The 27,186-nt window shown below is 34.9% G+C and overlaps 3 protein-coding genes across 4 annotated transcripts; all 3 read left to right on the top strand.

The window, feature by feature from the left end:
* The first annotated feature begins 6,103 nt into the window (after nucleotides 1-6,103).
* LOC144566382 (transcription termination factor MTERF5, chloroplastic-like) lies at nucleotides 6,104-9,555 on the top strand. The gene is made up of 4 exons (XM_078316400.1): nucleotides 6,104-6,309; nucleotides 6,549-6,625; nucleotides 7,815-8,039; nucleotides 8,236-9,555. The coding sequence occupies exons 3-4, from the start codon at nucleotides 7,937-7,939 to the stop codon at nucleotides 9,414-9,416; spliced, it is 1,284 nt and encodes a 427-aa protein (XP_078172526.1). The 5' UTR covers nucleotides 6,104-6,309; nucleotides 6,549-6,625; nucleotides 7,815-7,936; the 3' UTR covers nucleotides 9,417-9,555.
* Nucleotides 9,556-17,405: 7,850 nt separating this feature from the next.
* Nucleotides 17,406-20,957, top strand: LOC144566381 (transcription termination factor MTERF5, chloroplastic-like). The gene is made up of 4 exons (XM_078316399.1): nucleotides 17,406-17,614; nucleotides 17,874-17,950; nucleotides 19,274-19,498; nucleotides 19,697-20,957. Exons 1-4 carry the CDS (start codon nucleotides 17,490-17,492, stop codon nucleotides 20,875-20,877), a joined length of 1,608 nt encoding a protein of 535 aa, XP_078172525.1. The 5' UTR covers nucleotides 17,406-17,489; the 3' UTR covers nucleotides 20,878-20,957.
* A 2,490-nt stretch (nucleotides 20,958-23,447) lies between these two features.
* Nucleotides 23,448-26,731, top strand: LOC144566161 (uncharacterized). 2 transcript variants are annotated; one of them, XM_078316071.1, is made up of 8 exons: nucleotides 23,448-23,766; nucleotides 23,853-23,996; nucleotides 24,087-24,202; nucleotides 24,293-24,384; nucleotides 24,808-24,829; nucleotides 24,909-24,977; nucleotides 25,932-26,055; nucleotides 26,350-26,557. In XM_078316071.1, the coding sequence occupies exons 1-8, from the start codon at nucleotides 23,559-23,561 to the stop codon at nucleotides 26,352-26,354; spliced, it is 780 nt and encodes a 259-aa protein (XP_078172197.1). In that variant the 5' UTR covers nucleotides 23,448-23,558; the 3' UTR covers nucleotides 26,355-26,557. The 2 variants fall into 2 exon arrangements, with proteins under 2 accessions (XP_078172197.1, XP_078172196.1); XM_078316070.1 differs by having other exon boundaries at nucleotides 23,452-23,766; nucleotides 25,932-26,000; nucleotides 26,350-26,731.
* Nucleotides 26,732-27,186: the final 455 nt, after the last annotated feature.

Here is a 27,186-nt window from a genome sequence, read left to right as displayed (position 1 = left end):
TTTGTAATTTTGTCTATTGAATTTTATAATTTTTATATGTAGTAATACTTTTAGCCCCCTCTGTAACATAAAATTACACTACCATTTATTTTCTAGCCCCCCTCATCTCAATATTCTAGTTCCGCCCCTGCTGTGAGATGAGTTGCTACAAATGTCTCTCATCAACCGTGTACTGTAGACATCTCACAGTGCAATTTTTTTTTTAGATTCAGCTCTTAATGATATCTATGTTAGAGTCGAGAAAAATCAATAAGATTAAAATATGTCTTGAATATAAATTCGATTCGATGTGATTATTTTTTATAAAGATTTTCGGAATTAAGACTAACAATCCTAAATCAGAAAAATATGTGCATTTATGGGGAAAGATATGGCATGCTTCTGTTTAGCTTTGTCTATTGTATTATTTAACGTTTAAATATTTCTTTTTCTATACATACATAAAAAATTATTAATTTTCAATTTATTTTTATATGGTACAATAAATTAAAAAAAATAATGTCTAGAATTTTACCATATCACTATTGTATTTTACAAGCTCTTGAGTCTTGATACAAAACAAAACAAAAGTCAACATATTGTAATTCTTTATACGCGTATAAAAAATAATATAAATTAAATCTAACGATTTTATTTTAACATTGAGCTTTAAATTTTAAGTTATTAATGTTTAAAAAATAGAGATACACAAAAAATAAAGGAATTTGAACACTCATTTAACTAACAGATACTTAAACACTAATGTTTGATTATGAAGAAATGACTGTGATCGCTGCATTTTACATTGAGTTTTAAATTTTAAATTGTTAATGCTTAAAAATAGAGATACAGTGGAGGTGCAAAAAAATAAAGGAATTTGAACACTCATTTAACTAACAGATACTTAAACACTAATATTTGATTAAGTACTTCCTCACTAAGGTGTCTATATTTTTCTAACATGACATCAAATTATGGATTTTCGAGTAGAGTCTGCACTTCGGAACCAGATCACCTGTCTATCTATGAGCAAAAAATTCATATTTTTAAAGTTACTGACATGTGGATTCGGAGTGAATTTTGACATTTAAATATTGAACATAATTTTACTTTCAAATCCACTCCAAACCCACATATCAATGACTCTAAGAACATGAATTTTCTGCTCACAAGAGAGTAGGAGATTCGGTTCCATGTACCTCAGGCTTTTGTCTCTCTTTTAATGCTCAGATGCATGAGGAGTTAATGAACTGACAAATTTCAAGTATTAAGCTGGAGAAATAATGAAAAGGGGAAATTTCATATACACCCCTCAAAAAACTATGAAATTATGTATTTATCATTCTAAATTCTAAAAACTCACATATTTAATCAATATAATTTAATACATATTAAACATATCCGAAACTCAAATTAATTATGTTTAAGGATTTAGAAACTACAAGTATTAATTAAAACTAAATTCATTTTTCATGTACCCTCTTTGATGATAGATAACAGCATTAAGACGTTCTTTTCTGACTGCCCTTATCTTGGCCACGCCTTCTCCTACCAATCCACACAAGAAGCCACAACAATCGCTAACACTCGTGTTGTCAAAAGTTGATTGTAACAATGGGGTAGCGGGTCATGCGAGAGTCAATGAGAAAGGTTATAAAAGACATGCCATGTGTGCAGGCGAGAGCTAAAGAAGACAAGAGTCCAATTCGAATGTGAAAAATGGGTTCGGTATTAATTAATTCTTAATTAATAAACATAATTAATTTGAGTTTTAAATATATTTATAATATATTTAAATTATATTGAGTAAATATGTGATTTATTAGAATTTAAAATGATAAATACGTAATAATAAATTTTGAAATAATACGTACATAATTTCAATATTTTTGAGTGATATATGTGTAATTCCCTTATGAAAATTAATTTTTTTTCTTGCATGTTTCTTTCACGACAATTGTCTGGCAAGGCAGGTCGTATTTCTCGTGCATTGTCAAGAAAATGATGCGAAAATCATGAAAACATAATATTTTTACGATGGCACTGAGTTAAAAGGGGAGATTATTTTTAATTAGAAAAAAAAATAAACTCGATATGTTTCCACATATTTTTGAAAAATAAACTCGACTCTACTGTTGATGTGGCAGACAGGAGCACATCTAGATTGAGTCGGGACTCGGGAGTAATTGTCTTTTTGGATTTTAAAATTTTATAGAGATTTATAAATGGGATCGACTAACTATCCCCCAGTCAATAACTACTTGTGGGGACCATTAACTAACTGAACTTTATTAATTACTTGGGGACCACCTAATATTTAATAGATTTTATAACTGACGCGTGCAAATATGGATACCTATGCGCAAAAATGTTAATATATAATATATCAAGTATTCATACCTAAGATACCAAGTATTTCGAAAAAAAAACTGGACACATCACACACACATTTTTTACACGTTTTTAGAGTTGGGTTTTTTTTCTCCGTTCAATTTCATCAATATTTATGACGATCTGTGAGAAAATTTGTAAATCTAAAACCATGAACGTCTTCTAGGTAATTTTCTCTTTCAAATGAGATCCATGATGACATACTTTCGGGTTGTCCGTCGTGCAAGTATTCATACCTCGTCATGCAAATATTCATCGTTGTCGTGTAAGTATTCATATTTTGTTGAGCAAGTATTCATACCTCGTAACGCATTACTTGTGGGGACCGCTAATTAAGTGGGGGATCACTAACTACTTAGGTAACCACCTAATATTTGATAGATTTTACAACTGTCACTTGTAAATATGGATGCATATGCGCGCAGGTGTTAATATATAATATATCAAGTATGAATACTTGCGCGGCGGACAACTCAAAAGTACTTCATCATATATCTCATTTGAAAGAGAAAATTACGTAGAAAATGTCTGTGACTTTAGATTCGCAAAAAAATTCACAAATTGTCAAAAATATAGGCGACATTGAAGTAAGAAAAAAAAACCATAAAATGTGTAAAAAATGAATATGTGATGAGAAAGATTATTTTAAAAAATATTTGATATCTTACATATGAATACTTACTATATTAGATGTTAATACTTGCGTGTATAAGTATACATATTTATGCGCATCAGTTGTAAAGTTTTTTAAATATAAGTGGTCCCCCAGTTAATTAGCGGTCCCCCACATTATTACTAATACACGTTTTATTTTGTCTTTTTGTGCTGAAAGTTGTGGTCCCCTCATATAATTAATGATTGGGGGATAGATGAGGGAAATAAACTAGGGGAGATAAATCTTTATTCTTTATAAATCTGATTAATTTTGTGTTTTTTGAAATTATTTTGTACTTCTCTGAAATTTTGATATATAATTTGAATTATTTTAGTATTTATTATATATAGAGAGAGAGGAGAGATCCACTTACAATATTTGTAAGTTATAATATTTTACAACAATTCAGTTTTGTAATTTTCAAAATTTAAACAGTCGATTCATGCCATTCAACATGATATCAATATTAAAATGTGCTTGGAGATCAAATTTTATTTTATTTTAATTATTTTATTATTTATTAATATTTTACAAAATTGTTGTTTTTTAGTGGTAAAAAATTATTTAAAAACAACAATTTTGTAAAATACTTAATATATAGTGAAATATTTTTTAAAAAAAATGTAAAATTTGATCTCCATGTACATTTTAATATAAAAATCATGTTGAATGATTTCAATCGATTGTTTGAACTTTAAAAATTACAAAACTAAATTATCGTAAGATATTGTAACTTACCAAAGTGTGCATACGATAGATAAGCGTGTATTTTGAAGCTGTTCAAAGTTCTAACAATAAATATAAAAATTAAAAATAATAAATATACTAATGTGTCATGTCGTATGTATAATGTATTATGAAACAACGAGTGTACAATTTAAAATTTAAAATAATAAGTTTGAAAGATTAATATACAACTATTGCATATTTTGACTTGGTAAAAAATATACAACTACTGGTATTAATTTACATAATAGATAATAAAGCAATATGCACTACGTAAGAACCCTGCTTTTATCAGTCCGGATGAAATTTTTTATCTATATAAATTATTTAAAATCACACGTACTGAAACAAAGAGAGTGTTTCGTATCTAACAAATATCAAATATAGAAAGATCTGACTCAATAAAACCGATTCAAATACATGAATCGGACAATGATTCATATCCATCGATATATTTTATTTTAAAAAAATATTAATGAGAAAATCTGCAATATAGATGTCGCAGAAAATCAGGTTAGAAATGGATAAGCCTCAATGATAAAGATCAAATTCTAAATTGATTAAATGTGACAGCTACCGATTCTTATTTTCTAGCTAATTAAAAAAAAATATATATTTAGATCTTCATAATTGAGTCCAATCCACTTAGAATATGATAAAATGTGGCGCTTGCATTTTTTCTTTTCAACTGTTCAAAAATATAATATATATATTGATGGATTTGAACCCGATTTTTTTATTAATATTAAAAAAATTAATAAAATTTTAAAAAATATCCAAATCCCGACTGAAAGTCAAAAACTACCCAAACCAGTTATCCAATAACCGGAAATATCCATTCTTTCCAGTCCTCCAATTCCCGGAATTTGAGAATTGGACCGATTGATGGTTAACCGGAAAGAGGGAAATTTTCGGTTATTGGTTAACCGGTTTATGTGTCTGGTTAATGGTGCACCGGATTTGTGAATTTTGCTTTTTTTTTAAACAGAAATTTCTAATTTTTTTATTTTTTGTATTAAAATATTGGAAATGTTGAGTATATTTATTTGAAAATAGATGAAATACAATATAATTTGATTTACTAGAAAGACTGCAACAAATAACCCGGATCAATATTTTCAGGCCGGATTTTTCGCGGCTGTAACAAAAATTAATATATTTCTTTATGTGTTATTGGAAAAAAATAAAAATGTTTAGATTATGAGTTATTGATCCCAATTCAAAAGTCACTTCTATGTAATCCAGAAAATATTGTGATCTTTCTAGCACGTTTAATTTATAAAAAGTTGTATCTATTTTGAGAATTCTTTTTGAAAAACAATCATTAAATAAATTAAAGTTTTTGTTTTTTTTCAAAAATAGATACAATTTTTTATAAATTAAATGTACTAGAAGGATCACAATATTTTCTGAATTACCTAGAAGTGACTTTTGAACCGGGATCAATAACTCAGAATCTAAACATTTTTATTTTTTTCCAATAACACATAAAGAAATATATTAATTTTTCTTACAGCCGCAAAAAATCCAGCCTGAAAAATATTGATCCGGGTTATTTGTTGCAGTCTTTCTAGTAAATCAAATCATATTGTATTCCATCTATTTTCAAAGAAATATACTCAACATTTCTAATATTTTAATACAAAAAATAAAAAAAATTAGAAATTTATGTTTAAAAAAAAAGAAAAAAAGAAAGCAAAATCCACAAATCCGGTGCACCATTAACCGGACACATAAACCGGTTAACCAACAATCGGAAATTCCCATCTTTCCGGTTAACCATTAACCGGTCTAATTCTCAAATTCCGGGAATTGGAGGACCGGAAAGAATGGATATTTCCAGTTATTGGATAACCGGTTTGGGTAGTTTTCGACTTTCAGTCGGGATTTGGATATTTTTTAAAATTTTATTTATTTTTTGGATATAAATAAAAAAATCAGAATTTGAACTATTGAGTCATATCTCTATATTTGAATCGGACTCTTTTTATATTTGTTAGAAACAAAACACTCTTTCTTTCACTGTAGGTATTATTTTTTCTTTCACTGTAGGTATTATTTTCTATAGATAAAAATTCTCCAGTCCCGGATGCCAGCATATATCGCCGCATAAAATACCATAACAAGAACAGTCACATAAGAACCAAGTTTTTATTTTCTCAAAGGTTCTAGATCGGAAGTAAATCTGCTGCGATTCTAGGGTCCTGCGATTCCAATTTCAACCATTTATTTATATAAAAATTGTAGAAATCTCAAAAAAAAAAAAAAAATTTGTGCACGAATCAAAATATATAAACGGTTGAGATTAGAATCGCAGGACCCTGCGATCCTTTCGAATCACAGCAGATTTATTTCCGCTCTAGATCATATCGCGCAAAAATCTAGCCGCAGAACTCAAAAACTGGTCACTGCTTCTCCCTGCTGGAAACATCAATGCACTCGTCGGAGGCGGTGGCTGGAGCGAGAAGTATTGGGCCCCGCCCCACCAGTAGATTCTGGGCCCACTGTCAGCCACGCAATAAATGACTCCTTCTCCCCACACCAATTCCGGTCTCCAGGTCTCTCTTCACTTCTAAGGCGCTATTTCATATCATATTTTATTTACCCGTGCAAGTCACTTGAAACACGTATGCAACATGAATTACCCGATTATTTAAAAAAATCGAAGGTGTTAAATAGAAAGAATGGGGGAATTTGGTATAGTACGGAACTACAGACCAGTAGTTCGGTAGCGTTCTTATAATTCTAGACTGTAATCCTTTCTTGTTTTTATTTTTATTTTTTCTAATTTGTGCAGAGTTCATATTCAATTTGCCAAAAGAATATGGATACGCCGGTCGCAATCATGTGATGCCGCTTCATTGTCACCAGTTTGTAAGTTCTTGTTTTTTACATCTTGATCTGATTATTGATTTATTTACAATTTAGTCTTTAATTATACATAACTTGGGCATTTGTATGGAAAGAAGTCAGCACTTCAAACAATTTTCTAGGCTCGTCATTCCACTCGCTCAATTAACCTTCTAAGTATCTTACGGAACATACATATGTCGCAAAAACTATGCATGGATGAGACCTTTAGACGAGCTTGATCCCTTGTTATACCGACTTCGAGATTTCAGCGCTCTTCATTCTCTTTGATATTTCTCCATGAGACGATTTAGATTGAAATAACCATATTTTAATTTCAGAAAACTCTTGATTATATGAAAAAGACAAATTTTCCATTTAGACAGTTAATTTTGATGCTCGCTGTAGAGAACTGAAAAGAGTAGAAGACCCCATGTAAATCCAGGAAACCACTTGAAAGGTCTTTAAGAGAGTTTATATAGTAGTCTAACTGGACCAATCAACACTGTACCAGTTTAGCTGACCAGAGAATTTTTTGCTTTCTGTGTGTTGGAGATTGATTTCTTCTAAACTAAAATAATGAAGAAAACAAAGCGAATAATAAAACAACAATGTTTTTGATGGTTTCAATAAAGGGTAAATCAGTCATTTGTTTACTTAATGAAATCAGATACGAATTTACTCAAGATTCATTAAATAAGGGGAAAGATCAAAGAGAATGAAATATTAGTGGGTAAAATATCTAAAGTTCAGCGTTTGGATGGGGAATCTTTATTAAAAAAATAAATTTAGATGGGTATGTAGCAAGTTTCCCTAAAAAGAAACGACCAATTATTGACCAAGACCTTCAATGAGCCTGACGGCCTGACCTGTTCTACTTCTATTGATTCTTGTCCAGGTCAGGGTTTCCCAGTCAATTAACCTGGTTTAGGATTTTATTCTATTTTACTTCTGTTAATGTACAGGGGCCAAGCTTTTAATTACCCAAATAGCACAAAATAAACATACGAATGAATGAATAACTAACGCATGCTGAAATGCAAACACAGAGAAGGTAACAGTTTTTCTGACAGTCTGGATCCAATCCTTTGGGTTAACCTGATCTGGCTACATTATGGGTTCATGTCTGACTATGTAAGGTTTGTTTTTCAAATAGAAACTGCAAGCTAGTCAGATTCATAGTTAATTTTTTTGGATAATTTGCCAATTGCAGTTACTGGGGAGTTTCAAGAAGAGGCTGATGCAACAGACTTCTCAGCAATGTCTTCGAGCCTTCTTTCAGCTGAGAGAGAGGAGGCCAAAGGAGTACTAAAATTGTTTCTGAAATAGGAAGGCATGAGCAATGCACTGGCAGCTCGTTTCATCAACAAGTCTGAGTCCTTCATAGATTACCTCATTTCAAAACTTCACTCTGTACACAGATCCCACTATATGATAGGTATGTTGGATCTAGAACTTGCATATTGACGTGAGTGCCTGAACCTGGACCTGACCGTACCAACCTTTTTTTTTTTTGTAAATTCAAACCTGAAATCTATGAAGCGCACAAATGTTTACGTGTGCTTTCATATCACAATATCAACACAAAGTAACTTCCATTTTTTATTTTAACTATATGCAAATTATGTCTCTAGGGAGGGAGCTAACAACTCTTGAGATACGAAGCGCGCTAATTTCATGCCTAAAGAGCCTCTCAGAGGAGCATGGGGACCTCCTAATAAATATGGTGGAGAACTTTCCGGACCCGCCCAGTACCAGTAGTGACCATACCGACCATCCTTCATTACCATCACCTTCATCTCGTCTTGACCAAACCTCAGCACGAGACCGTGCCATGGCTCGAGTGATCAAAATTGATGAGAACGGACATCTTTCTCCACAAGTATCATACCTACTTGACCTTGGAATGGACCTAGATTCAATCCAAAAGATAGCTCGCAAGTTCCCATCCTTTACCTACTATAGCCTTGACCGCAAAATCAAACCAGTAGTGGATTTGCTGTTGGATCTCGGCGTGTCTAAACAGGATATACCAAAAATACTACAAAGAAGGCCCCAATTATGCGGCATTAGCTTCTCTGAGAATTTGAAACCATCAATGCTTTATTTGGAAAGTTTCGGTGTGGATAAAACACAGTGGGCAAAGATTATAACTACCGTTCCTGCTTTATTGACATACAGCCGTCAAAAGATTAAATCATTCATCATTTTTCTTTTAACATTGGGTGTCCCAGAGGGCAATATTGGAAAGATTCTGACTCGGAGACCAGGGATACTTTGTTACTCTGTAGAGGAGAAGCTGAGGCCCGTGTCAGAGTATTTTGCCTCATTGGGCATAGACGTTGCATCTCTATTTCACAAATGTCCTCAGAGTTTCAGCTTGAGCATAGAGGCTAATTTGAAGCCTGTGACTGATTTTTTTTATAAAAGAGGTTTTAGTATGGAAGAAATAGGCATGATGGTGAACAAATACGGAGCACTTTACACACTTAGTTTGGAGGGCAATTTGGTACCAAAATGGGAGTATTTTCTGACAACGGGGTATCCAAGGTCGGAGCTTGTTAAGTTTCCACACTATTTTAGTTACGATTTGGAGAAGAGGATCAAGCCAAGGTTCAACCGAGTGATGGAATGTGGGTTAAGTTTGGGTTTGAATAGGATGCTGTCTACTGCAAACAGTAAATTCGAGGACATGTTGGAGAAACAGATGAAGAAGTTAGCTACTGCAAACAGTAAATCTGAGGACATTTTGGAGAAAGAGAAGAAGTTAGGTAGGTCAGCAAAATACATAGAAAAGGAGCAACAGATTATTTAGAGGCAGAGAACTAGAGATGGTTGCTTTTGTTATTTAGTTTGATGTAACTATGTATTGATCTAGTGAAGTTTTTAAGAAGAGGAACTTCTGATAAGAATTTGTGTTTGTTGTGGAATTTTTTTGGATATTTATCTTACTGTTTGCAGTAAACCAAATGACAAATCAATATGTATATGAGTTGCTGTTAAAGAAAGATCTATTCAAGCCACAAAAAAGTATCATCTTCGAGCAACAAAATAATAATATACCAAAAATCATCATACTATTCATAATCTAATTCAAAAAGAAAACTAATCAGCATCTAAAAGAACCAATACTACAGGGAAAAAAAAGTTAAAATGAATACTACAAAACGTCTCTGTGACTCTGCATCGTAAAAAAAAAATTTCCTTCTTTTTTTTCCAACTCTTTCTTCATTAGTTTCTTAAGAGTTAAAACCCCTTATCCGATGGCAACAAAGGATTAATAAATGACAGATGGAGACAATCAACGAATTCGTATCCTCTGCATTAACTCAAAAACAGAAGAATCATCTTTTGAGTTAATAAATCTGGACTGTTCGATCTGCTTTAATATTCATACAAATTAGAGTTACACTAATATTAAACAATCCCTGCGTTATAGACGGGAATCGGATTAGAACCGTTTAATATCAGACGGCTGAGATATAATAACTAAAAAAATACTCTCTTTTGAGTTAATGTAGACGATGCGGACTCACAAGTTGAAACTTAGTCAAGTCTCATTCCTTTCTAAAAAAATATCGAGAGAATCTAAGAAGCTCCTCTCTGGGGTAAACCCATAATTATAAAGTACTCTCATTGTGGAACCGAATCCTGTCCATAGGGAATCAGTAACCCCTCATGTAATTATACCTGAGGTTATTGCACAAAAATATCACCCTAAAAAACGATCTGAATTTTGTTCTGGCCGGTTTAAAAAAATACGGTGCATATTGTAACCCCTTAGGGGCAGGGGCGGACGCAGAATTTTTGTCAGGGAGGGGCAGAAATCGGATTCAAATAGCTTAGCAGGTTCAAACCCAATAACTAATCGGATACTATATAAAATAATCAATATAATAATTTAGCTATTATAAAAATTTTGGTATGTAATTGTAGCTACCATAGATTTAGCTAACATAATAAAGCCTGATATATATATATTTAAGAGAATTCGGTAGGAGTAATATTAAATCGTCTAAAATAGTTACATTGCCGTAAAGAAGAAACAAATAAATAAAATAACTGCATCTAACTTGAAAATTAAATTCTTATGACTCTAAAATAAAGACAAATCTCAAACCATCATCCCCCTCTTCAGTTTGTAAAAAGTTAAAAATTTGAAGGATCAACTTGTAACTTTTCAAATTCCCTCAATATATAATCTTTCATGTTATAGATATAAAATAAAAGGCCCTATAAAGCCCAGTCCATAAGTTAAACAGGAAAGTTATTCTCCTCCTCTTCGTCTCTCCCATTCTTCTCTATCCTTCATCAATGGTTTGAGAGAGACAGAGACGAATTCAAAAATTATAAGAAAACAGAAATTTTTTTTTTTCTTTCTTCTTTATCTCTCCAATTCTTCTCTACCACGCTGCAATGGTTTCACAGAGGGGCAATCTCATTTCCAGAGGGGGGGCAAAATGAAATTAGATCTGTATTTTGTACTAAATTTCAAAATCCAGGGGGCCCCCTGGTTCAACGTGGGTCCGCCCCTGTTTAGGGGGTATTTTGAAATTCGTGTCAGAGTCTAAATAATCGACCATTTTTATTAATATCCTAAAAAAAAGGAAAATTTTAAAAATGCCCCTGTGTGCCATTTTTTTTTTCTGCCTCGACCGCCTGGGCTTTGGGCGGCCCAAAAAATCCAGTGGAGCGCCCTAGGGACGGGCGGCCCACTACCCAGCTTATTGTATTTTTTTTTATTTTTTTAATTATTTTCAATTAGCCATTTAACTGTACCCGTTATTATGTAATACTCATAAAATTATTTTTTAAATGTAGTTTGTTAAAAAGAAAATATGTTAGTTTTTTAAATGGAAGTGTGGGTCGCAAATAAAAATTACGGTTTGTTAAAAGCGCAACAGTACACTTCAAGTCATTATATTGAAACTAAGAAATATTGAAACCGTAATTTTTATTTGCGACCCACACTCCCAGCATACCGCTTGTGACAGGGGCGGTATACTAGGGTCCTGACTGCCTGAGCCACGGGCGGTCCATTGCGGATGCCTATTTATTCGTTTTTTCTCTCTCTTCTCACTCCAACATCAGTTTACCTCTCATCTCAAAGGCAGAGAGAAGGGAGAAAGAACTGAAGGCGATCTCGAGCGATTTTCTGGGCGACTACAGCTGCAAGTAATTTAAATATATTTTTAATTATTTTTTTAATTTTCTAATTAATTTCTAATTAGCCGTTGATTACTGTACAATTAGTCTTTAATTAAGATAATTAGCTTTCCTAATCAATTACTGTTATTTGAAACCCTAGTTACAATGACACCCAAAGTTGGAAAAAATAGAGGAAGAACTGAAACCGAACGCGAAGAAAAAAGAACACTTATTAATAATTTTTGGACAGTGGAAGCCTACGCGATGAGAAATTTGGAAAAATTGTTTTCACCCAAAAATAATGAAGAATTTCTGAGCACTCTTGATCCATCAATTAGAAAAATGCTGATGGAAGGCTGGGTAGACAGGGTCCCTCCACCTGGATGGGGACAGTGTTGCTTATGTGAGCTGAAGGGAGATATGGTGGATATGTTCTTCTATTATAAATGTGGCAAAGCTGTTCACCCCAATTGCATGGACCCGTATGCAGATCCGCTGAATGACGCTCGTCTCACTACGTGGGAGTGTCCTGCGTGCGTCCGTCGGACTGAGGAAAAGAAGGGAGCAAGCTCCTCAACTCGTAAGGCTTAGACCCCAATTTGTATGCTGTTGTAGTATTTTATGTTTGAACTGTAACAGTTTGTATAATTGCTATGTTTGAACTGGTTGTTGTTGTATGAATTTTATGTTACTTTATTTTATGGACTCGACGGTACTGTATTATTTAGTAATGTATCTGGATTTTATGAATTTTTTGTTGTAGTATTTATGTTGAACATGGACTACATTATTTTTGAATATGCTAGAAATAAGTATAGTTCTAAAATAGTCTAACATAGTTCAACAATACAATCAAAAGCACAATTAAAGATCATAACATAGTTCAAACCAAATAAATCAGTTCGCATAAGAAAAATAGCAAGTTTATCTACCACCACGTCTGAATAAACCTAACAAATGACTAGTTCTTCTGGTACTAGTGGCAGGTGCGGCATTACTTGTAGAGGCTTGGCTTACAGGAGGAGGGGGTTGTGTTCTACCAGTTGATTCAGCAACAACTCTAGCATTTTCTCTCTCGTTGTGTTCGTTTATGGCATCTGAATATAACAACGCAATTCAGTTAGAAATGTAATAAAAGCATAAATAAATTTCGTATAATGCTACATACCTTCCATGCGCCTGTCGGAAACAGAACGGCGAGCCCGATTTCCCGACGGTTGCCTACCACCCATCCTGTCCATGGTCATTACAATACGCTTGTGTCTCCTCCTTCCCTTTCTTATCTATCATTCTGAAGGGAGTATTCTATCACCAACATATGCAGTCCACTCATGCTGATCAGGATAAGAATGGAAAGATCCACCCCAAGTGGAAGCAAGGTAATCGATACGGTACATGTCAGCGACATAGTGATCCTCGCAGTAGTTCCTCACTCGGCATACCGCCATCACGTGACAACAGGGTATGTGACTTAGTTGGGGTCCTTGGCATGTACAGTTTACCGCCCTGGCATCTCCGAATTTAACCACGTACTTGCAAGCCCTCTTCACAAACTCCATAGTGCCATCTGGTCTACGGCTGGTAGAAATGTACTCATTTGAATTTTGCACTTCAAATTCAGTACCATCATTACCCATCGGGATCGCGATCATAGTTGCACCTTTGTCCCTGTGTTGTCTTAGTTTCTCCTCCACCCTTGTTGAAAATGACTGATTCCTCCTTATTAATTATGCGGCCTTAGCACGCCGTTCCTAAAACCAAGCATTTAACTTGTAGAATGTGTCCTCTACAACTGCAGCCACAGGCAACATCCGGCTCTGCTTGAATACTGCATTCAGCGACTCGGACCCGTTGGTGGTCATAATTCCCCAACGCCAATCTCCATCACGGGATTGATATATTTTCTCATATGCTGGATCTTCGTTGACATCTCTGGAATTATTTTTACCCACCTTCATTAAGTAGAGATTTGCCTTTGGCATGTACTACACAAAAAAATAAGGAAATAGAATAATGTAAGTAAACAATTGTACTAAAAAATTGTTTTCTTAAAATACAATAATATATGTAAACAATTGAAATACATGTACCTTTCCAAAACTGCTAGTCATCTCTACCACCCTTCTTGGCTTTTTCTTTCTGCAATTCCATCTAAATGTATCAGTAACCCACTTGTCGCCCCCGGTTGCCTTGGAAAGGTTCTCCGCAACGTGTTGCATGCACAACCTGTGCACACACTGGCCAGTACATGTTGACCAACCGTAATCTTCACGATCAAAAACATATTTTATTCCTTTGTGCTGGTCTGATATCATACAGAAAAACTTCCCTTCCCCAATCACCCGTTTTCTTAAAAACTGCATAAAGAATCCCCAATTCTCACCATCCTCTTTCTGAACAATTGTAAACGTCAAAGGTAACAACTAGTTCTCAGCATCATATGCACATGCTATCAGTAGCCTCCCCTCGTAACGGCCAGACATTAAGCATGCATCAATGCTGATAATGGGTCTGATGTATGGCACAACTTGGATACAAGCACCAAAAGCCCATGCTATGCCCTTGAATTGTTGAGCTCCCTCTATTAGTACTCTGTCTTTATCAAAAAAGGGGCCATGCCATCGCTCATATACGGTGCCGACATTTGTACTTGCCATGGCCTGGAGCAATGGTGCCAGATAGCCATATGAATCCTTCCAACTACCGAATATTCTGTAAACCGCAAGTTCACGACCTCTCCACAGCTTGTTGTATTTTGGGATTACATATTTATATTTGTGTCTGACGGTCATAGCCACCGCCTTGATGCTCATTGATGGATCCAACTTAATGTCCTCCTCAATTGCATCGGCAATTAATGATGCCGTCAGCTGCGCATGGTCTGTCCTTGTGGACGCAGACTTGCATGTATGAGGTGGTTCACACTTCTTAATCATCCATGCTTCCCCTGAACCCGCAGGGGTTGCAAAAAAGCAGAACTCGCAGCGCGGGTGAGTTTTACATAGCATAACTAACCTTGTTCGGTCCCTTTTGTGTATTATACATTCCCAGTTGCTGTGAACATGAGTCTCATTTATTTTCTTTATAAGTTCGTCTATGTTGGTATAAAGTTGTCCTGCGGCAAGTTCTTTATTGTATTCAACACGAGGACCAAAGAAACTAATGTTTGCCTCTTCAAAAGTTGTGGTGTTGTTGAATGTGGCAACCGGATGCTTATTCCCCCGACCTCTAATCGGGAATTTTTCTGCCCTGGACAACCTTGGTACATTTGCATCACCATCTGATAAGTCAAAAGCTTCCCAAACCCCTTGGTATTCATCCCCGGTTTCCATTTCCCTTTCTGGTACGGCATCAATAGCATCTACATCAATATCAATATCAGTTCGATTAACGTGTACCGGTCCTGACTCTGGCATAGTTGGAAATCTAGGGATTATGGGTGTCTGTCTCGGTGGTGGTGGTAACTCTTCAGTATTTTCTGGGGAGTTGTGGTACCCCTGGTTGCCATAAGGAGAGTGTTGGTGGTACCCCTGGTTGTCATAAGGGGAGTGTTGATGGTACTTCTGTTTTCATAAGGGGAGTGCTGGTGGTACCCCTGGTTGTAATAAGGGGAGTGCTGATGGTACTCCTGGTTGTCATAACCCGAATTGTCATAACCTGAAGGTCCAGCCCTAGTCCGGGGAACCCTCTTCGAATATATGTCCATTACCGGGACCCTACTAGCCACAAATTGAGTGTACACAACTCTCCACAAATTCACATATGTTATTGGAAACCTAACAAAGTAAGGTCTACCCCCCACGTGAGTTGTCAATCCGTGTAGCCAATTCTATTTCATACCTGTTGGGGTTTACAACAGTCTTTTCGTATATTAGCTGCTTAAGTTCTTGAAATATGGTATTTTCATTAACCTCGAAGCCAAATGCGGCTTCTTTCGTGTACTGCACGCCGTCTGCACCCTTTTGTAGCTTGCCGCCCATGTACAATGCAACTAACATCTTTTCTTTAACAAACTACATTTAAAAAATAATTTTATGAGTATTACATGACATAATTACGGGTACAGTAATATATGGCTAATTAGAAATTTTTTAAAAAGAAATTAAAAAAAATTACAATTTTGCTACAGTAAGTGTACAGTAATTGCAACAATTATAGTAAACTGCTACAGTAAATGTACAGTGTGCTACAGTACGTGCAACAGTTACAGTAAATTTGCAACAATAATGACTAATTATTATATGACATACTTACGGCTATAGTAAATGTACAGCCAATTTGGAACAGTAACTACTAATTATCATAATTAAAAAAAAAAAAACCTATTCAGCTGGAGAGAAGTTTCAAATCGCAGAGGGAAGAAGTTGACAGGAGAGAGAAAACATAAAAAAAGGTTAAATAAGTTGGCTTATGGGTCGCCGGTCCATGGGGCGCCTTATTTGGCATGTGGGCTGCCCGGCTCTGGGGCGCCTCACTTGTCATGTGGGCCGTCTATAGTGGGGGCGCTCCACTTGGTATTTTGGACTGCCCGAAGCCCAGGCAGTCAGGACAGAAATTAAAAAAAAATGGCACACAGGGTTATTTTTAAAATTAATTTTTTTTAGAGATATTAATAAAAATGACCGCTAAATAATGGTCTAAATTTATTAATTGTACTTCATATATATGATATATATGAGGTGATGTGGATTCGCCCACAGGTGGGCAAGAATACATGATTCATTTGTTCATAATTTAAAGGTCATAATTGAAATACGAAGAGTATTTGGTTTTGAGAAGACACAATTCATATTTCAACTATGATCGCTCAGATAGATAATGGATGAATCGACATTCCGACCATGTTGACAGTAATGTTAAAATGTCTTTTTGTATTATGCGCCAATAATACTTCACATTATTATTTTCTAGCGAATTAAAAAAAAAAAAATTTAGATCTCCATCCTTGAGGGTTGAGGCCGATCAAATTAGGATATAATGAAATGTGGCACTTACATTTCTTCCTTTCAAAAGTTCAAAAATATAATATATATATTGATGGATCTGGATCATTGAATCTGATTCCTATATTTGAATCAAACTCATTGAGTCAGATTTTTTAAGTATTTTTTTATTTCCGTACATATTAATTTAATAATTAGAGTAAAGCTAGCGTGTGACATGCTCACCAAGAAAGTTTGGTGAGCATAACTCCAAAAGTATATCGGATCGACGTTAAATGCCAAATCCAAACCGTTGAAATCTATGTACTTCATGAGTGATGCATATATATGCAAAATTTTGAAAGTTTCGAGTTTATTTGCTACACGGTCAAGTAGTTAAAGAAATGAACATTTTATTATAAGTTATTTTATATATTCAATTTTTATTATTTCTTTGACCACTTGACCGTGTAGCAAATAAACTTGAAACTTTCAAAATTTTGCATGTATATGCATCACTCATGAAGTACATGGATTTCAACGGTTTGGATTTGACATTTGACGTCGATCCGATATACTTTTGGAGTTATGCTCACCAAACTTTTTTGGTGAGCATGTCACACGCTAGCTTTACTCTAATAATTATATAGATAAAAAAATTTCAGTCCGGATGGCCGGATGCCAGCATATATCGCCGCATAAAATACCATAACAAGAACAGTCACATAAGAACCAAGTTTTTTGCTGAAAGGCTCTAAGATCATATCGCGCAAAAATCTAGCCGCAGAACTTAAAACTTGTCACTGCTGGAAACATCAATGCACTCGTCGGAGGCGGTGGCTGGAGCGAAAAGTAGTGGGCCTCGCCCCACCAGTAGATTCTGGGCCCACTGTCAGCCACGCAAGAAATGGCTGCTTCTCCCCACACCAATTCCGGTCTCCAGGTCTCTCTCTTCATCTCTAAGACGCTATTTCATATCACATTTTATTTATCCTTGCAAGTCACTTGAACCACGCTGCAACATGAATTACCCGGTTATTTAAAAAAATCGAAGGTGTTAAATAGAAAGAATGGTGGAATTTGGTTTAGTACGGAACTACAGACCAGTGAGTTCAGATGTTGTTATAGTTCGGTAGTGTTCTTATAATCTAGACTAGTGTAATCCTTTATTGTTTTTTCATTATTTTTTCTAATTTGTGCAGAGTTCATATTCAATTTGCCAAAAGAATATGGATACGCCGGTCGCAATCATGTGATGCCGCTCCATTATCACCAGTTTGTAAGTCCTTGCTCTTTAGATCTTGATCTGATTATTGATTTGTTTACAATCTAGTCTTTAATTATACATAACTTGGGCATTTGTATGGATAGAAGTCAGCACTTCATACAATTTTCGAGGCTCATCATTCCACTTGCTCAATTTACCTTCTAAGTATCTTACGGAACATACATATGTCACAAAAACTATGCATGAATGAGACCTTTAGACGAGCTTGATCCCTTGTTATACCGACTTCAAGATTTCAGCGATCTTCATATCGAACAAAAGTGAAATCCTTATAAATAGAAGCATAAAAAGAAGACAAAATTGTGTACATAGATATTTCTCCACTAATACTTCATTCTCTTTGATATTTCTCCATGAGACGATTTGGATTGAAATAACCATATTTTAATTTCAGAAAACTCTTGATTATATGAAAAAGACAAATTTTCCATTTAGAGAGTTAATTTTGATGCTTGCTGTAGAGAACTGAAAAGAGTAGAAGACCCCATGTAAATCCAGGAAACCACTGGAAAGGTCTTGCAAAAGAGTCCAGTATTGAATTTTTTATTCAATACTAGTATTTTACCAGTCACTATAAGAGAGTTTAGTATAGTAGTCTAACTGGACCAATTGACTTTGTACCAGTTTAGCCGACTGGAGATTTTTTTACTTTCTGCGTGTTGGAGATTGATTTCTTCAAACTAAAATAATGAAGAAGACAAAGCGAATAATAAAACAACAATGTTTTTGGTGGTTTCAATAAAGGTAAATCAGTCATTTGTTTACTTAATGAAATCAGATTATAATTTTACTCAAGATTCATTAAATAAGGGGAAAGATCAAAGAGAATGAAATATCAGTGGGTAAAATATCTAAAGTTCAGCGTTTGGATGGGAAATATTAAAAAAAATAAGTTTAGATGGGTATGTAGCAAGTTTCCCTAAAAAGAAAAGGCCAATTATTGACCAAGACCTTCAAATGAGCCTGACGGCTTGACCTGTTCTACTTTTAATGGGTCTTGTCCAGGTCAGGGTTTCCCAGTCAATTAACCTGGTTTAGGATTTTATTCTATTTTACTTCTGTTAATGTACAGGGGGCAAGCTTTACCCAAATAACACAAAATAAACATACGAATGAATGAATAACTAACGAACGCTGAAATGCAAACACAAAGAAGGCAACAGTTTTCTGACAGTCTGGATCCAATCCTTTGGGTTAACCTGATCTGGCTACATTATGGGTTCATGTCTGACTATGTAAGGTTTGTTTTTCAAATAGAAACTGCAAGCTAGTCAGATTCATAGTTATTTTTTTTGGATAATTTGCCAATTGCAGTTACTGGGGAGTTTCAAGAAGAGGATGACGCAACAGACTTCTCAGCAATGTCTTCAAGCCTTCTTTCAGCTGAGAGAGAGGAGGCCAAAGCAGTACTGAAATTGTTTCTGAAAAAGGAAGGCATGAGCAATGCACTGGCAGCTCGTTCCATCAACAAGTCTGAGTCCTTCATAGATTACCTCATTTCAAAACTTCACTCTGTACACAGATCCCACTATATGATAGGTATGTTGGATCTAGAACTTGCATATTGACGTGGGTGCCTGAACCTGGACCTGACCGTACCAACCTTTTTTTTTTTTTGTAAATTCAAACCTGAAATCTATGAAGCGCACAAATGTTTACGTGTGCTTTCATATCACAATATCAACACAAAGTAACTTCCATTTTTTTATTTTAACTATATGCAAATTATGTCTCTAGGGAGGGAGCTAACAACTCTTGAGATACGAAGCGCTCTAATTTCATGCCTAAAGAGCCTCTCAGAGGAGCATGGGGACCTTCTAATAGATATGGTGGAGAACTTTCCGGACCCGCCCAGTACCAGTAGTGACCATACTGACCGTCCTTCATTACCATCACCTTCATCTCGTCTTGACCCAACCTCAGCACGAGACCGTGCCATGGCTCGAGTGATCAAAATTGATGAGAACGGACATCTTTCTCCACAAGTATTATACCTACTTGACCTTGGATTGGACCTAGATTCGATCCAAAAGATAGCCCGCAAGCTCCCATCCTTTACCTACTATAGCCTTGACCGCAAAATCAAACCAGTAGTGGATTTTCTGTTGGATCTCGGCGTGTCTAAACAGGATATACCAAAAATACTACAAAGAAGGCCCCAATTATGCGGCATTAGCTTCTCTGAGAATTTGAAACCATCAATGCTTTATTTGGAAAGTATCGGTGTGGATAAAACACAGTGGGCAAAGATTATAACTACCTTTCCTGCTTTCTTGACATGCAGCCGTCAAAAGATTAAATCATTCATCGATTTTCTTTTAAAATTGGGTGTCCCAGAGGGCAATATTGGTAAGATTCTGACTCGGAGCCCAAGGATACTTAGTTACTCTGTAGAGGAGAAGCTGGGGCCCGTGTCAGAGTATTTCGCCTCATTGGGTATAGACGTTGCATCTCTATTTCACAAATGTCCTCAGAATTTCGGCTTGAGCATAGATGCTAATTTGAAGCCTGTGACTGATTTTTTTGATGAAAGAGGTTTTAGTATAGAAGAAATAGGCATGATGGTGAACAAATACGGAGCACTTTACACACTTAGCTTGGAGGGCAATTTGGTACCAAAATGGGAGTATTTTCTGACAACGGGGTATCCAAGGTCAGAGCTTGTTAAGTTTCCACACTATTTTAGTTATGATTTGGAGAAGAGGATCAAGCCAAGGTTCAACCGAGTGAAGGAGTGTGGGTTAAGTTTGGGTTTGAATAGGATGCTGTCTACTGCAAACAGTAAATTCGAGGACATGTTGGAGAAACAGATGAAGAAGTTAGCTACTGCAAACAGTAAATCTGAGTACATTTTGGAGAAAGAGAAGAAGTTAGGTAGGTCAGCAAAATACATAGAAAAGGAGCAACAGATTATTTAGAGGCAGAGAACTAGAGATGGTTGCTTTTGTTATTTAGTCTGATGTAACTATGTATTGATCTAGTGAAGTTATTAAGAAGAGGAACTTCTGATAAGAATTTGTGTTTGTTGTGGAACTATTTTGGATATTTATCTTACTGTTTGCAGTAGACCAAATGACAAATCGAGATGTATATGAGTTGCTGTTAAAGAAAGATATATTCAAGCCGCAAAAAAGTATCATCTTTGAGCAACAAAATAATAATATACCAAAAATCATCATACTATTCATAATCTAATTCAAAAAGGAAACTAATCACTAACCAGCATCTAAAAGAACCAATACTACGGGGAAAAAAAAATTAAAATTAATACTAGAGAACGTCTCTGGCTCTGCATCTTAAAAAGGGTTTTTCCTTCTTCTTTTTCCAACTCTTTCTTCATTAGTTTCTTAACACCTTGTTTGGATGGAGAGTAGAGAGAGGGAGGGAATGGAAAGGAACAAAAACTTTTCGTTGAATCGTGTTTGGTTGATAAAATTATGTCGGAGGTGAAAGGTACAAAAGGTGAAAGGTTTAATCTTGTATCATGATAATTAATAGAATCGGTTTCCCTCCCAAATTGGAGTGTAACGGATGGAAAGAAATTTTATTACAAATATTTTTAGAAAAAATGACACAAATGCCCAACTCTATATCTTACATATATAATTTTCATACAAGATTTTTTCCTCAAACCTACAACAGTCACTGAATTTCTCATTAACCTCCTAAATTTTAATCAACCAAACAAGAAATAAGACGGAAAGGAAAGTTAAATTTATTTTCTCTCATTAATCATCAAAACACGAAGATGTTAAATATGTTGATCTTCCTTTCTATTCCATTCCATTCCCTTCTATTCTTTACCTCCCATTCCTTCCTCCACTCTCCATCCAAACAAGGTGTAAGAGTTAAAACCCCTTATCCGATGACAACAAAGGATTAATAAATGACAGATGGAAACAATCAACGAATTCGTATCCTCTGCATTAACTAAAAAAAAAGAAGAACAATATTTTGAGTTAATAAATCTGAACCGTTAGATCTGCTTTAATATTTATGCAAGTTAAATCTGCACTAATATTAAAGAGTCTCTGCGTTATAGACGGAGACCGAATTAGAACCGTTTAACATCAGATAGTTGAGATATATTAACTCAAACGATGCTCTTTTGAGTTAATGTAGACGATGCGGACTGACAACCAACTTGGTCATTGTTTCATTCCTTTCTAAAAAATATCCACGGAATCGAAGAAGCTCCTCGAGGTAAACCCATAATCATAAAATACTCCCTCTCACAAAAATAGCACGATAAAGAGCTATCTGAATTTAGTTCTGGCCGGATTAAAAAAATCCGGTGCATATTGTAACTATAGGGGGCATTTTGAAATTCGTGATCAGTCTAAAGAACAGTCTGAATTTATTAATTGTACTTCAGGTATATGAGGTGATGCAGATTCACCCACAGGTGGGCAGAAAACATGATTCATTTTGAGAAGACAATCTGTATTTCAATTGTTATCGTCTAGACCATGGATGGATGGACATACAGACCATGTTGACAATAAAATTTTATTTGAAACTTGAAAACATATAATATAATTTTTTGAGTTTATATCAGAAATAATTACTTTAATTAATTACTTTGAAGTAACTATTCCTGATATATCTACATTAAAAATTTCTTTTTGTATGCATCAGTGATAGATGGACATACACTATTATTTTTATTTTTAAAGATTAGACGTCCAATTCGAACATTTCAACGTAATTTCATTTATTAAAATGTGTTTGGAGATAAAATTTTATATTTTTTAAAATTATTTAGTATGTTTTTTAGACGGTACAAAATTAATATTTTTAGATAATTAGAATTTTTTTTAAAACTATGATTTTGTACTTTCTTAAAAAAGAAGGTAAATTTCGCTGGAAGTCACTCAATTTTGTCATATGTCAAGTTTGATTTGTCTCTCTATAGTCAATTAACTACTGAACTTCAATTTGTTCCGATCAAGCCACCCTATAACTTTTTCATCTAAAATTTAATAAAATATAACATTTTTCATTAGTATTTTGGACAAAATAAACAAATTCTATTAAAATTTTGGACAGAATGAGCATATTCAGTTAGTAATTTGGACGGAATGATCATATTCCATAATATTTTGAACGAAAAAGTTATAGAGTGACTTGATTGGGACAAGCAAAAAGTTTAGTAGCTACAAAGGGACAAATCAAACTTGAGTGACTAATTCGTGACAAAGTTTATTGATTTTCAATAAAATTACCCTAAAAAAATAGGAAAATATTTTCTAAAAAATATAAAATTTGATTTCTAACTACATTTTAACATAAAAATTATATTGAACCGTTCAGTTTAATTGTTTGAAATTTGAAAATATAAGAATGTAAAAAATGATTTGAGCCCAAAAAAAAAACTAAAAAGAAATAATGGAACATTTTAACATTTCTTAATTCCTCACGGACCTCACCTTGGTCTCTCCCAGCGTTCTCTCGTTTTCCCAGCTGACTTGACAGCGTTCTCTCGTTCTTTCTTAATATTCAGGGCCGAAATCCGACCGTGCAAAAAGTCTTGCGCGTGTCCGGCTGTGTTTACACCAGTAAGCAGTAAACCTCCCGAGCAAAACCTTAAACCCTAGCAATGGCGATCTGTCTCAGGCGAGCGCTTGCGTCGAGAGGCTTGCTCTCCCTCTACGGTGCTCGTCACTTTAGCGGACTCTCTTCTCTAACCAGCCTCATTTCCAGTTCAATCTCAGACGAAACGTTGCGCCCCAATCCAGGGTTCAATGGCGGCCTGGGTGGTTTCAACTTCTCGGATCGTAGATGTTTCGCCAAAGGAAGGAAGCAAAGCAAGTGGCCGTTATTTGTTTGCCATGCTGTTTATTGTTTCATTAGTTTGAGTATGATCACATATTTTTTGTTAATGTTGTTTCAGAAGAACAAGATGAAGGGGATACAGTTCAAGCCGTTGCAACCATCGGGCCAGCTGTCAAGTCAGCTGCCACGTCACAAATGGAGGCATCAGTTGTTGCTTTAGCTCGGGAGCTTAGTAAGCTTCGAACTGGACGAGCCCAATCAGGTATATTCTCACCATAATATATCAATAATTTCTATTTGTGGATTTTCTCTTGGCTGAGTTGGTTTGTTCAATAACTTTTCTACTACATAGGTATGCTCGATCATATAATTGTAGATAGTGGAGGTGTCAAGATGGCATTAAACAGAGTTGCTGTTGTTTCTGTCATTGATCCCCAGACTTTATCTGTTACACCATATGATCCTAGTGTAAGCACCTAATTATATATATTTGAAGAAAGAGATCATAACTTTGTGAGAAAATTATTTGGTTTAATTGTTTCTATTTTATATGCTTAGTCAATAAAGTCAGTGGAGCATGCGATTATATCATCTCCATTGGGTATAAATCCTAGAGTTGATGGGCAACGGGTTATTGTTCCTATTCCCCGGTGAGTATATTTTTAAGTTTAGGAATTATTTTATTTGTAACCCTGCAAAATGTTTAATATCATAAGTACCCATGCAAAACAAGAAATATATCATGTATACCTCTAAAGCACAGAAATTACTGCCCATACCTTTTGTCTTTGAGTTTCGATGGAAGTTTAGAACTACTTTGTTCTAGCTTAGTTTAGATTTTTTTTTTTTTTTTGAGGGGCGGAGGCATGTGTACTCTGTTTAACATGTATAGGCATGTTTTTCTTGTTTTGCAGGGTATATGAAATTGAACCTTGATTTCCAATTTTAGATTTTCATCTGCTACTGGTATAGTACCACATAAATTAATGTTTTCCTGAGCCCCAATTCAATAATAGTGTCTAACAAATAAATGCTATTAAACTACTCTCACTTTGTTCTTTATTGATTTTCAGACTGACGAAGGAGAGTGTACAGGTGAGGTTCTTTTCGAGAAACATTTCATCCTTTCGGCTCGATTTTTCATTAGTTGTTATAGTTTGAAACATTAATCTAGGCATTATGCAAGTTGGTTGCTAAATCGGCTGAAGATATGAAACAAAGTATCAGGAGAGCCCGCCAAAAGGTACTTACTACCTCTACTAAGAATAGTGAATTACACAAGCAGCAGCCCTAATAATTGTCAGTGATTCTTTTTGGTCCTGTAAGTAAAATTGTAGTAATTCTGCCCCTTAAGAGAGGTAGAAGTCTAAGCACTTTTGTGGTTTTTTAATCAGGGGTGGAACTAGAAAGGTTTGATTGGGGGGGGGGGGGGGGCTGAAACATAAAATGTATGATGCAAAATGTGTGGCAGTGGGATTTGAACTTAAGTCTCCACTCCACAACCACAACAAGGAATTCTAACCACTAGGCTACAAACACACATTTAACATTTTATGAGGGGAGCTTGAGCATATAAAAACTTAAAAGTTAAATTCAATTAATTTATTATACATAATTAATAATAATTAATATCACAGGGGTGGCTAAGCATCTCTTTCCAATGCAGTAGATTCGCCCTGGTCTTTAATATTTATTCTGATAGGAACAATGGGGAAAGCCCTTCCTGATTTTTATTTTAGTGAGTGCAGCAAATTTAGGAAGTGATCTTGATGTTAATTTTTTGCCGAAATTGCTACTCCAAAATGTGCTGTCACTTTTGCGTATAGCATCAGCGTTCAGGACCCACTGTCAGAATTTTGATTCACAGTACCAGAATTGAATTAAATTACTACCATAGATGATCTGAGTGTAACGATTATACAAAACAGAGAATAGCTTAAAATCACATTCTGGAAGGGTAAAATGGTTAAGATGTTAAGTTGTAGTAATAGGACTGATTCCTGTATTTTTTCAATTATTGGAATGAAATTCCTGTATTCCTCCCTCATATATTATGACAGCAGACCAGGGAGATAAATTTGGCACAATATTCCAGTTATTATTTTTGGAAATTATGTAAGTATGTCCTAGTTATCTGACAGGCTGATGGTACATCTAAAGATAGCCTCTTTATTTAATTAATATTCTCCTTCTTCAGGCGTTGGATACAATCAAGAAGTCTGCCTCAAGCATGTCAAAAGATGATGTGAAGCGGCTAGAAAAGGAAGTGTGTACCTCACTATTTCTTTTCAATAATACCATATTAAGGATTAATGTACCAGGTAGTTATTGGGGTACAAGATTACCATACTGGCCTTCTCTCACAGTGCCTGTCAGATTGTATCAGAATTGTTACAGACTGGTACAACTTGGTTTGTACCTATTACATGGATGCCTTATTGGTAGAATTCCAAGTTACATTGTGCCTGTTAAACTGCCCATCAACACAATTGAGAAGGTTTAGATTCTTTTAGGCATATTGCACTAAAATTGCAATGAGAAGGTTTAGGTTCTTTTTGCTACCTTTAATTGGTTTTAGAAAAACGGAAGCATTAAATGATGGTGCCATTCACCAGGTTGATGAAATAACAAAGAAATTTACGAAGTCGGCCGATGACATGTGCAAGGCCAAGGAAAAGGAGATTTCCAGCTGAGCTTTAAATTTGTGTAAACTATTTCTCTTAGGATACTCGAGTTTTGGGCTGTTAATTTTGGGTTATGCGTTGGGATTATATTGCATTGAAATTTTTTCTTCCTGCTTTCTCCTTTTATTTTGGCTGGCTCCTTCAATTTTCTTTGGTTCAGTAAAAGAGAGTAAACTGCCAAAAATAAGGACTTGAAGCTTGACATCTTGCTGGAGCACTTCAAATTACTTTGTTTTATATATAGGTTTAGAGGTTGAACTGATAAACAAGTCTTTTTTTTTTCTCAACTGTTTTAGCTAAACAAGGCATCTTTTGTTAGTACTTGCTACTGCAAGCCCTGTATGGCTGTATTCGTTGTGAAATTTTTGTAATGGAGCAAGTTGTTACTTGCAGTTGCGTTTTATTTTTATTAGATTTCCTTTTTCTTCTTTTCCAGCAGCAGTCGTTTTTTTTAGAACGGGAAGGTGATTTATTACTCTTAACAGTCGCTGCTTTCACAATGCTTCGTTTTGTCAGAAAAGGGATCGGATCATCAGAATATATCCGGCATCGTTTTGTTATCTGCTGTGTACTGGAGCCGAGTTTGAGCAAGTTATGCTCAGCTCATTTAGTTAATAAGCAAATTAATTCGAGGTAGGATGGCAATAATAAGTTATAAAACTAACTCGAGTTCAATTCATTATCAATTCAATTTGACTCACAACTCGTTTAATCAGTCAAATTTTTTAATTATAGTTATATACTAATAAGAATTTATCTAAACATAAA

The sequence above is a fragment of the Carex rostrata genome, chromosome 15, assembly GCF_964058835.1.
Source record: "Carex rostrata chromosome 15, lpCarRost1.2, whole genome shotgun sequence".
Lineage (NCBI taxonomy): Eukaryota > Viridiplantae > Streptophyta > Magnoliopsida > Poales > Cyperaceae > Carex > Carex rostrata.
This window is presented reverse-complemented; position numbering and strand designations above follow the sequence as displayed.

Coding starts and splice junctions, on each gene's coding strand:
- LOC144566381 (XM_078316399.1), top strand. CDS start 17,490: ATGCACTCGTCGGAGGCGGTGGCTGGAGCGAAAAGTAGTGGGCCTCGC. Junction 17,615..17,873: donor ACACCAATTCCGGTCTCCAG/GTCTCTCTCTTC, acceptor TAATTTGTGCAG/AGTTCATATTCAATTTGCCA. Junction 17,951..19,273: donor CGCTCCATTATCACCAGTTT/GTAAGTCCTTGC, acceptor TGCCAATTGCAG/TTACTGGGGAGTTTCAAGAA.
- LOC144566382 (XM_078316400.1), top strand. CDS start 7,937: ATGAGCAATGCACTGGCAGCTCGTTTCATCAACAAGTCTGAGTCCTTC. Junction 8,040..8,235: donor CAGATCCCACTATATGATAG/GTATGTTGGATC, acceptor TTATGTCTCTAG/GGAGGGAGCTAACAACTCTT.
- LOC144566161 (XM_078316070.1), top strand. CDS start 23,559: ATGGCGATCTGTCTCAGGCGAGCGCTTGCGTCGAGAGGCTTGCTCTCC. Junction 24,385..24,807: donor GTTATTGTTCCTATTCCCCG/GTGAGTATATTT, acceptor ATTGATTTTCAG/ACTGACGAAGGAGAGTGTAC. Junction 26,001..26,349: donor TGAAGCGGCTAGAAAAGGAA/GTGTGTACCTCA, acceptor GCCATTCACCAG/GTTGATGAAATAACAAAGAA.